Source organism: Chrysemys picta, chromosome 1, assembly GCF_011386835.1.
Source record: "Chrysemys picta bellii isolate R12L10 chromosome 1, ASM1138683v2, whole genome shotgun sequence".
Classification (NCBI taxonomy): domain Eukaryota; kingdom Metazoa; phylum Chordata; order Testudines; family Emydidae; genus Chrysemys; species Chrysemys picta.
This window is the reverse complement of record NC_088791.1, coordinates 42,870,206-42,882,244: the sequence shown is the minus strand read 5'-3', so window position 1 is coordinate 42,882,244 and position 12,039 is coordinate 42,870,206. Positions and strand designations below refer to the sequence as shown.

Below are 12,039 nucleotides of genomic sequence, written 5' to 3'. Positions count from 1 at the left end.
AAATAACTTCATTACTCATTCTTTCCTACTGTTAAAAATAATTACAAACATCCTCTCTTTGGCCACAATTCTTCATAGTAATCTTGTCATAAATATTTTGCATTCTTACAAGATTACTGTGTCAGGCACAGGAGAAATTAAATTAACATTAAAGTGCACGGGCCAAACTCTGTTCTCGACTGTACTCCTGCAGCCCCATTAAAGTTAAATCAAACCAAGCTAAAATTAAGAGGGTTGCATAGAGTAGCTGAGAGCAGAATTTGGCCCTAAATCCACTTGTCTGGGGATTGCCCTTCTCCAAAGAAAAAAAATGTTTGAAAGGGAGATGAATGTGGATAATTTGGATTGTAAATATTTAAGGGCAGGGACAGGGAGACAGCTCTTGGTTCCAGTGAAGTAATGGCAAAACTATTAATTTCAATTAGATCAGGATTTGGCTCAGTGGGGCAGATTTACAGCTGCTATAAATTGCCATAGTAATATTGACTTCCACAACACTACACTGATTTACATCAGCTGAGAATCTGGCCCATTGTTTTTAGTTTGTCTGTAAAGTATCATATACATTTTGGCTCTCAAGTACTACAGTTGCAAATGCCTTAGAAATACCTCAACACTTTTCTAATACTGTGTAAAGAACAAATAATGCCCCTTCTCTTATGTTTTGCAGACAATATTGAACTAGGAGATCTCTACAGTAGCCCCTTACATCATGAGAATACTGTTTGAAAGTGAGATACTATTACATATTATCCAATTGGCTCAGCTCACTGTGTGGCTACAGATTACATTTATTTGGAGTTCCATATTTGCAATGAAACCAGCCCAACCACTAGTTTTCCAGAGAAAACCTTTTATAGCTGCCTGGAATGCACCCACAGATCAATGCTCACTGAAATATAACATAACTCTGAACCTGAAAATGTTCCATGTGATTGGAAGCCCACTGGCCAGAGCAAGAGGGCAGAATGTGACTATATTTTATGTGAATAGACTGGGATACTACCCATGGTACACATCGCAGGAAATCCCTGTAAATGGTGGCCTACCTCAAAACTTCAGCTTGCAAACTCATCTGGAAAAAGCTGGCCAAGACATTCAATATTACATTCCTGCTGAGGACTTTAAAGGATTAGCTGTCATAGACTGGGAATACTGGAGGCCTCAGTGGGCACGCAACTGGAACACAAAAGATATTTACAGGCGAAAGTCACGGAAGCTCATTTCTGAAATGCAAGGCAATATTTCAACAAATGACATTGAAAATTTGGCCAAACTCTCCTTTGAAGAAAGTGCAAAGGCTTTCATGAAGGAGACAATTGAGCTAGGGATTAAAAGCAGACCTCTGGGGCTCTGGGGATACTATTTATACCCTGATTGCCACAATTATAATTTTCATGACCAGGACTACACTGGTTCCTGCCCAGAGAGTGAAGTTTTGAGGAACAATGAACTTTCCTGGCTCTGGGATAGCAGTGCAGCTCTGTATCCTTCAATTGGCATCAAGAAAACCCTTGGAAACAGTGAAAACATATTACGTTTCTCACAATTTAGGGTGACTGAGTCCATGAGGATCTCCTCCATGACATCTCATGATTATGCTCTGCCTGTGTTTGTCTATACTAGACTAAGTTACCGAGATGATCCTTTATTATTTCTTTCTAAGGTAAGCCAACGTTAGGAGTTATGGAGGCTGTTTAACAGATCTAATCATCATTATTGCAGAGATGCTTTGTATATTTGTAAAGGCTTGTATATGGGTCTACTCTGCTGATTAATGTTTAAATGACTACATGTTTTTAAAACAGCCAAAGTTCAGCAGTAAACATTCAATCTGAAATACACTTTAAAAAAAAATCTGCAGTGCAGTGGACAGAACTTTGTCCAATAAAATATATTACCTCAGCCACTATGTATCTCTAACATTTCTGTAATGTATATATTTTTCTCCAGTTCAGCACTGTGCTATATTCCTGTCTGGATATGAGAAAGCTAGAGAATTTTTACAGATTTTACTTTGCTGGAATGCAAATGGTTAATAAATTAACACAAAATGCTTTTCTTCTGCAAAGCACTATACAGCTATTAGTTAATTCTCATAGCTGTTAGGTAGGTATTATTCGCCTTTTACAGGAGAGAAACTGAGGAGGAGATGTTAAGCAACTTGCCCAGTACCACATAGGTAGTCTATATGGGAGCTGGGTTTCAAACTTGGGAGTTGCTGCCCCAGGCCCCAACCCTGCGAAGACTTAGTCAAGTGCCTAACTTTAAGCATGTGAGCAGTCCCATTGAAGCCAGTAGGACTACATCCTTAAAGTGAAACGTGTGTATGTGTTTGCAGGATCAGGGCCTTAAATGAGACCATTCTTCTCTTTTGGGTCAGAGATCCTCTCAGAAAAAGATAATCTTCTTCTTTTTAATAACAAACGTAATCTTCTTGTAACAGCTCTGGCTGAACTCCACATTATCGACAGCCACCAGGTTGCTGTATTAGACTCAAACCTTGGCTCCCACAGGTTTTTAAGCTTACTGAGTCTGAGCAGTATCCAGACACTGGCTGTATGTTACACTGTCCCAATGCATGTCACTCACCACACTGGGCTGGCACTTCCTGCTGGCTGTCTTGAGGATTAGCTCAACGCTGACACCACCATCAGCAATCTGCATACCGTCATCCAATCTCCGCCATCAGCCTGCAGCCCCTCTTGCAGCCTCAGGAATCGCAGCATCCTCTTCTGTGTCACTGTCTGTGATCCCCCCTTCCGGGGGAGTTTAACTTCTAGTCCAGCCACTTCCCCAGTGGCTGAGGTAGGGGAGCTAGACCCTGGGTCCCGACACTGTAGATGGCAGCCAGGTGTTGCCTCCCTTCCAACTCCTCAGTATATTTTCCTGGGCCACTTCCCCACAGCCCCAGCACCTTCTTTGCCCTTACCTCAGGGCCTCAGCATGCCAGTCCTAGCAGCCAGCCAGGAGCTACCTCTCACTCCCCCGTTCCTGCCCAGCGCTGCTCTGTCCAGGGTGCTAGCTTCCTTCTACCTGCAAGGCACCCAGTCCTCCCTCCTTGAGCTCCCAGGAGTAATTGACCCCAATCTGCCCTGCAGCTCTTTTTATATGGGCCTGCCGGGCCTTGATTGGCTGCTCCTCACAGCCCCTCCTCTATTGGCTGTTTCTTGCATAGCCTCCCTAGGGTTCTATCAACCCCCTACAGGCTAGTGTGAAGCCAACACCCCATCACACAAGCCTTTCAGAAAGTCAAGGTGGGTGAGATAATATCTTTCATTTTACCATCTTCTGTTTGTGAGAGAGACAAGCTCTTCTTCACGTGTGGGAAATGTACTCAGCGTGTCACAGCTAAATAATTTAGCATATCTATTTTATCTTGTTTTTAGCTGAGACACTCTAAGTACCTCTCCCAGACCTGAAGAAGAGCTCTGTGTAGTTTGAAAGCTTGTCTCTCTCACTAACAGAAGTTGGCCCAATAAAAGATATGCCTCACCTACCTTGTCTCGCTAATATCCTGGGGCTGACATGGCTACAACTGCACTTCATAAAGCCTTTCAGGCATATTCCCAAGGAACATAGTCCAAGGCTTGTACACCTTCTTGGGATGTGGGACCTCACAGCCTAACTCTGCTAGGCCACCAAGACCAATATGGCCCTCCCGAGTCTCTCCAGTGGCTCACATGCTGTCTCCAGAGCTTTACCCTTATGGGTACACTGGGTCCCTTTAGGGATGTTGACAGTTAAAGCAAGTAACACACAGACTTTGCAAAGGAACTTCTGAAACATACACCTTACTGATAGGTAAGCACAAGAGATATATAGGTCTGTAGAAAAATAACAAACACCTGCACATAAGACTCTCCCTCAGTTTCCTTACCCTTCTTTGTAAAATGCTTTGAGATCTATTGATGAAAAGTGCTATATGAGAACTAGGTATTATTATTAGTCAGCATCTTTCAGGGAACCCAGGGTCTGCCTGCACCCCTACGCCTTCTGCCCAGTCTTGCCTTATGGTTTTGGTCTCCCTCTAAACAGAAGCTCCTATCGTCTTAGCTCTTCAGGTACTTCCCCTGCAGTTTTTCATTCTCTGTCCAATCCTCAATGTATTGTGGCTTTCAACATCCCCAATGTTTGTTACAGGAGTCATTAGCAAGTCAATAGCCTTTGGCTGGTAGTCTCCATTGTTCTACTAGGGCCAGGCTATTCAATTGTTAATGGACCTTAATGTCTGTTCCATTTAGGGATAGATCCCCAGGTGCAACATTCCCTCCCTTTGATACCAGAGGGATGATGTAAGGATACAGTGGAAGACATTGCTGAGGTTATAAACATAAAATCAGAATGGAATTTATAAATTCACATAGATTCCCAAATTGTCATACTTTCTCTTTTATTTAAGTTATACAATACCAGTCTTCTCCCTCCTTGAATTTGCTGTCCATTCATGATAACTGCTAATCTTATATGAAGGTCTGAATGAGTTCACACTGAAAAAAAGCAAGGACAATGCATGACCTTGGACTTGGAATTACATCTTTCTAAATCTGACAAAGACTGGAATTGATTGGTGTACAGAAGTGGCTGCTTCTCCCTAGTTTTTAGCCAAGATTTATTAGCTGAACTCTTTAAGGAGTTTTCATGTAAAAAAAAATCTCAGGACTTCTAGTAAATGTACTACACTATGTAGTAAATAATTAATACTATACTATTGCCAACATAAATGAAAATAAAATTATTTTCCCTGGTTTGATTGTTCACTTGAAAAATTCAGTAATTCCCCATCACCATGCCAGCAATTAGTGTACATTTGCAAGGATCTATTTAATGATATTTATTAATTATCTTTGTATCCAGAAAATTAAGGCTTGTGGGCAAACAATTTCTCAAAAAGAATCTTCTTTAAATGTTGTTTCATATTTATCTACATAGACTTTGCACCACTCTCCTGCCATCAGAAACAGAAAGTCTTTCTCTTGATGTTCCACCCAAGAAATATTCCCTAGATGAGCCTGATCCTGCAGTCCTAATGAATTAAAGCAAAACCTTGGATCCAAACATCCCAAGACTTTGGAATGTTCCAGATCTGAGATACAATTTTACATCATGAGTCCACCCCTATTTCAATAGCATTTTAGATCTTTACAGAAATTATGGACCAGATCTATTGAAGTCCATAAAGCTATGTCTATTTACACCCACTGAGGAGCTGGACCTTTGTGAGCTAGCACTGTGACACATACTACAAAATGAGAGGTGAATGCAATAAAAAGTATGCACAGTGTTTTCAATAAAATATCAAGAAGATTCTATTTTTGTCTGGACTAGAAATCCATATAGTCCCGTGAGTTTTGTATAACACTTACATTTTGTTTAACACTAACACTTGCCTGGCTTTAATAACCACAAACTGTGAAAGCAATAAATTAGACTGACAGTGATGTCTTTATTGTTTTCACTGTAGCAAGATCTTATTAGCACTATTGGAGAAAGTGCTGCCTTGGGAGCTTCAGGAATTGTTATTTGGGGGGATATGAATTTAACGTCATCAGAGGTAAGTCAGTGCCATAATGCTAATTCAAATGTACTAGCACAGCATATATCTTTATTTCATTATATGAACAACATTTTCCAAATACATTAATTCCTTTGAGTTCTGAATTCCAGCTGGTGTGATAGCTCATAAAGTCCCCTTAGCCACCCAATCAAGATCATGATGGAATGGTGGGGATTTGGGTGCGGGTGGCTCGTTGGGGTGGTCCAGTGGCACGGAGAGTGGGGCTCATAAGAGCGGGCAGTTTCTGGGGTAAGGGTAAGGCTCAGAGAGAGGGTCTGGGTTTGAGGGGGTCTGGATCCACAGGAGTTGGGTGGATGCAGGAGAAGCTCCCTGTAAAGTAATCCCTCCCCCTGCAGCTGAGGAGAGGTGGGTGCAGGAAGCATGGAGGGGAGTTTACAGAGCTTCCTACAGCCAGGGGAGAAATTTGGGGGTGGGTCTGACACGGCCCCGGATGCTGTGCAGCAGGGCCGGTTCCAGGCACCAGCTTCTCAAGCAGGTGCTTGGGGCGGCCGTTCCGGACAGCGGCGGCAGTTCTAGGTATTCGGCGGCAATTTGGCGGAGGGTCCGTCACTCCGCCTGGGAGTGAAGGACCTCCCGCCGAATTGCTGCCGCAGATCGCGATCGTGGCTTTTTTTAGATCGCGATCGCGGCTTTTCTTTTTTTTTTTGGTTTTGGCTGCTTGGGGCGGCCAAAACCCTGGAGCCGGCCCTGCTGTGCAGGGGAAGAGGACTAACAGCTGAAACTGGCGCAGGAAAGGAGCCACCAGCCGGGTCTTCCTGATTCCCACCCTCTGCCCCACAGTGATTTACATCTCTGCTGGCTGCCCAGGGCACCCAAAACATACTGCTGGGGAGGGTCGCATGACTGCTCTTGTGGCATCCCTTTGCTTCCCCATCAAAAAATCATTTTTCTGTGGGGAAGCAAAGAAATCTGCAGGGGACATAAATTCTGCGCATGTGCAGTGGCACAGAATTCCCCCAGGAGTAAAGTAGATATGCTCAACTGTCAGTATTGAAATCAATTTCTGAAGCCAATTATTTGAACACAGAGCTGTGGCTCCAATCAAATTAAAAGATCTTAATGAGACACTATCAGGTTGTTTTTTAAAATAAACAATCTCTTAGTGTATATATCTAGTACTATTTTAGATAGTCAACATAATTTCAATTTTAATAATCTAATTCTAGCTCCAATTGTAAAGCTTTTTGTTTACATTTTACATATTTCTCAGTTTGAACAAAGAATACAGACTAGTGAGTTTCTCTTCAGATAAGTTGTTTTCTCTATTTACAGGGCAACTGTACAAAGGTGAAACAATTTGTTGCTACTGAATTAGGGATCTACATCATCAATGTGACCAAAGCAGCAGAGGTGTGCAGCAAGCATCTTTGTCAGAATAATGGGCGATGTGTGCGAAGAAAATGGAAAGCCCTGGATTACCTTCATTTGAATCCTAAAAACTTCAAAATAGAAGCTTCAGAGGACCAAGAATTTACAGTGAGAGGAGAAGCATCAAGTACTGACCTGGAAGTAATGTCACAGAAATTCATCTGTCACTGTTATCAGGGCTATGAAGGAGCTGATTGCCGGAAAGTTCAGACTTCAGATAAGCAACCTGGAAGTTCTGCAGATTTCCTCTTACCCAGAACATTAGTAATGATAAGTCTGCTTTCTTTGCCTTTCTATTTTCTGAGTGTTAACTTGTGAGTAATCATACTGAATAGGGTCTTTCTAGACTCCATAGGTTCAGAGGAACAACTTTGATAAGAGAGATTATGACAATACTCCATTGTCTTTTAAAAATCAAGTGAGATATTGTAGCAATGAAAACACTATTAGAGTGCTACCTAACAGAATCGGGCACCTTTTTTTGGCTTGGAAGAGATCTTATGTATGTTCTACCCAGCATAGTAGGACCAGGGGTTAAATGTTATTTTAAATTCTGTATCTATGTTATACTCCATGTCAAGATTTACATTCTGCTGACAAATTAATGCATCACTAGAAACCCTAATTCATCTTCTTGCTCACTAGCAGGAACTAGCAACTCCCTTCCTGCTTCTCAACTCACATCATGCCCAAATAAACCTCTCCCCATTGTCCTGACCCATCCTAGAATATTCCCCTTCTCCTTGTATAATACATTTCCCTCCAGCCAGGCCATTTCCCCCTGCTGTCTTTTGCTTCCCAGTGCAAAAGAAAGGCCAGGAATTGGCTACAGAAGATGGGCTATGTCAAGGGGCAGATTGGGAGGGAAAATTGAGGGATGTTTTCAGCAAAGAAGGGATGTTGTGGTATTCACTTTTCCAAAACATTCTAATCTGCCCTGCCTCCCAGAGTCCAGAAACTCTCCTTCCGTCCTAGCACACACATCTCTTGCGCCTATTCAAAAACTTCTGGAAAATGGCCTGTCTTCACAGTATTGCATGTGTGGATATTAACAGTTTTCTTAGGGTTAAGTGTAGAAATGTGGATTTATTTGAATGGAGCAATTACAATCTATTTGGTGAATAATGACATGCATTCTTAAAAATATACACACAACAAATTATGTCATTACACAGCAGGCAAGGTACTGGAAAGAAGGATGGTCCAGTGGTTAGGGGCTAGCCGGCAAAACAGGAGATGGAGGTTCAACTGCTTGCGTTGCCACAAATGCTTTGTGTGGCCTAGGGTAAAAATCAGTTAGGTGCAGAGCCTCAAAGGTATTTAGGCTCCTAACTGCCATTGAAATAGAGGAATCTGTGCCTCTATTCCCCATCTGTAGAATATTTTAATGCTGCCCTATCTCATATGGGTGTTGTCAGGATAAACCTTAAAAAAAAAAAAAAAGGGATTGTGAGGCACTCAGCTCCTTTGGCAATGGAGGCTACGTAAGTGCCATAGAAAATCTGTGACAGAACGGTTGTACTCCTTTGTTGAATGAAATATGTCAAAACCCATTGAGGGAGGCCAAAAAACAGACAAGCAAGACTTGTGTTTAAGACTATATTTTACAAACACAGATGAAATGAAGAATATTTCTTTTAATAAATGAGTGCAGAAGAACTGCCAAGAACTTTTTAAAGCAATTTTTTTTTTTTGCTAGCAACTAGAAATGATAGAAAAAAAATGTGGAATAGTTTTCCCATCAGCAAATGCAATGGTGTCAAAATCTAAATGTTTTGTGGGAATTTATCAATTTCAACAAAATTTTCCCCAGTAAAGTGTTGAAACTAATCATTTTGACATTCTTTTTTCATTTCAATAATGTTGACATGTTTCATTTCAATAAGGTAAAAATGTTTCATTTTGACAATTTTCTTTCATTTTGACTTTATTATTATATGTTATGTATTATTTAATGTTTTATATTATATTGTAATGTTTCAGCATTGTCTAAATGAAACACTTCAGTATTATTGAAAAAAAATGATTTGATGTTTCCAAATATTTTTTTTTCAGAAGTTTCATTCTGTGGTACATTTTGAAATTTCAACTTTTTGTTCTGATTAGGAACAAAAACAATTTTTGGCATGTTGAGATGGAAATTCCATTTTCTGGCCAGCTCCCATGTAAAGGTCTTTAAAAAAGAATTGTGCAGACTCCATTAGTGTTTGTTAAAAATTTGTGAGTGAGGCTGGTTTTACTCAATAATCTAAAGTGACTCCATTAGCGAGAAAGCTCTTGTGCCCATTCACATCACTTTACTCTTCAGTGCAGGGAATCTACACTGCATTATACAATTGCTGGACCCAGACCTTGCAGCCATGTTAATGCATCCATATTGCTCTACGCAGACCTTCCGACTTGGGTCTGCGGCTTGACATCCACACTGCAAAATGGCATGGCTTGGATCCAGGTCACACTGGAACTTGGGCTTTGACCCACCTTTCTAGCCAGGTCCTAGCACCTGGGTCCTGAGTGCCTGCTGACCCAAGTCAGACTGATTTGTGTGTGGACAGAAGAGGGGTTTGGGTTCAAAGCTGAGTCAGAGCCCAGACTTAGTGTGCAGTGTAGATATGCAATTACAGTTTGTACAGCACCCAGGACAATGGAGCCCTGACCTTAATCTGGGCTCCTGGACATTACGATCATATAAAAAAAATGTTTAATTAAAAAAAATCATCTAATGTTTCTATTGTAAAACAAGGTGACAAAAGCAAGGAAATTCACGATTAAATCTGCTTCTCTACCTTTAACTAACCTTGTTATGTCCAAGGATTGCAATAAATACTATATAGCACAGAATGTCTCCTAATAACGCCTGAGTAGCATTTAGTTAAATCTTAGCTTTGAATTTTTCTTGCTTTCTGGTTTGTATTACACCCTTAATGCTACTAATAATAAATAAGAATTACACTGGGCACTTTCAGTCAGGTCTTGACTCTTTTACAAAGCTATTGAAACCGAGCTCCTACCTATGAGATGTTGCGATGTGCCTAGGTATTGCAGCACATACTGCACGGTACACTAGGGAATGTCACCTAATGATGTTTGAAAGGCATACACAGTTAAAGACAGATTAATTTCCTGTTTCCTTGATTTGTCACACCTGTTTTACTACTATTAATATTTCAATGTTTCTGTTAAGAACACTTACAAAAATATGGCATTTAATCATGCTGTAGCTACTGTCTGTGATGAGGAAATATTTACATGTTCTAAAGTTACAATAGGGCACAGTGATGGTTTCCACCATTAGCCACCAGTTTATAAACAAATAATATACAACCTCAATGTTCTCAGTTTAGAAGTGTGTTAGCTTTTTTTAAAGCATGCATTGACCCATGAGTGGGGAACCAGACTACCCATATTCTCTTCTATACCATCTCTCATTCTGAATGTATTTCTTTCAAAATATCCTGTAGCCTTGAAGCTGAAGACTGGAAAAACAACTGTAATCTGTGGCATTAATGCTGAATTTCTTAAGAATGTGGAGCCACACCTCTTAGCATGTCTGAACAAAACTGCAGATACCAGGAGGACTTGGAACAAAGTTTCTCTTTACTGGCACAGGTGCAATAATTTTTTCTTTTTTTCAAAGCAAACCATAGGTGCATTGTGCTGCTCTCTTCCCTTGACTGAAAATCTTTGGAGTAATCTAAACAAATTCTTCTAATGCTCCTCCCCCCACTTCAAAATTCCAGAGAAAGATACACATGTCCAAGGAAAGGAAGAGCTCTCTTTTTATGTGACATCACCATTAGTGGAGATTTTCAACCATGGTAGCTCATTCTGTATGATCCTCTGCTAATCTCCGTGTGGATGAATAGGCCTTTTGATCCACCCAAGATATTACATCATCCATCCAAGATCTTCTTTTTCTGCCTCGTTTTGTTTTGCCATCAAATTTCTCTTCCAGTGCCCAGAAACATGAAACTCCTACTGAACCCCTTAAAATATGCCCAGCAAATCGAATGTTTTGTTTCATAAAATCTGACTAGTGTTTGCTGAGATCCAGTCATCTCCACTACTTTTTCACCGGTTACGTGGTCTATTCATGACATTTTCAGAATTATTCTATACAATCCTTCGACTTATGGTGTTACTTTCTTTATTATCTATTGTTTGAATGTCCAGGTTTCAAAGCTGTAATTTAACACAGAAGAGTTTTATCCAAGCTTCAAGGAAAATCAAAGCACTTACTTATAATACCTTAGATAGCTAAAGAATTATGTGCAGGATTGTATAACATACTGCAAAAACTGAATTTTAAAAAGATATCAGAGAAAAATCTGTCACTGCTTCAGCATCTCCATAATTGGGAACAGTGTTGAGCCAGATCTTTAACTGGTGTAAATCAGCGTGGAGCCCTTGACATCAATGTGCCATTGAGGCTGTGTGTAAGGGTGGGATTATGGAGTCCATTCTAAAACACTAACCGTGGCAGGAGGTTACCCAGCTATACGCACAATTTCCATTCTTCTGGTTGGAACAGAGCTCTAGGTGCTTCTGAGAAGGGCAGGATGAGGCAGTCCCTCTCTCCTCTAATCGCCCCTCTCTTGAGGGCGAATCCTAAGCTTGTGTAAATTCTGGTGTAAGTTTACACCAGCTGATGCTCTGCCCCTCGGTCTCTAGCCTGATGATTTCCCTTTAGGCAGGACTCAAAGATCTTAGGCCCAGATCCACAAAGATACTTGGACACTGCAATCTCGACTTTGGGTGCCTAAGGCCCAGATTCATAAAGATCCCTGAGATTTAAGTACCTAAAAGTAGGTCTACATTGCAATAAAAGTCTCATGGTGCCCAATCTCAGAGTTTACGTCAGTTGACTCGGGCTCACAGAACTCAGACTGCAAGGCTAAAATTAGCAGTGTAGGTGTTCTGGCCTGGGCTGAAAACCTGGTGAGGGTGATATGGTGTGAGACCCTGAGCCAGAACATCCACACTGCTACTTTTTGCCCTGCAACATGAGTCTTGTGAGCCTGAGTCAATTGACCCAGGCTCTGAGATTTGGTGCCGTGGATTTTCTTTGCAATGTAGACACATCCAGTGTTAGG

At 41.1% G+C, this 12,039-nt stretch overlaps 1 protein-coding gene across 1 annotated transcript; it reads left to right on the top strand.

Moving 5' to 3' along the window:
* Positions 1–680: 680 nt before the first annotated feature.
* HYAL4 (hyaluronidase 4) lies at positions 681–7,472 on the top strand. The gene is made up of 3 exons (XM_005305711.3): positions 681–1,666; positions 5,465–5,554; positions 6,851–7,472. Exons 1-3 carry the CDS (start codon positions 713–715, stop codon positions 7,262–7,264), a joined length of 1,458 nt encoding a protein of 485 aa, XP_005305768.2. The 5' UTR covers positions 681–712; the 3' UTR covers positions 7,265–7,472.
* The last annotated feature ends 4,567 nt before the right edge of the window (positions 7,473–12,039 follow it).

Coding starts and splice junctions, on each gene's coding strand:
- HYAL4 (XM_005305711.3), top strand. CDS start 713: ATGAGAATACTGTTTGAAAGTGAGATACTATTACATATTATCCAATTG. Junction 1,667..5,464: donor CTTTATTATTTCTTTCTAAG/GTAAGCCAACGT, acceptor TTTTCACTGTAG/CAAGATCTTATTAGCACTAT. Junction 5,555..6,850: donor TGAATTTAACGTCATCAGAG/GTAAGTCAGTGC, acceptor CTCTATTTACAG/GGCAACTGTACAAAGGTGAA.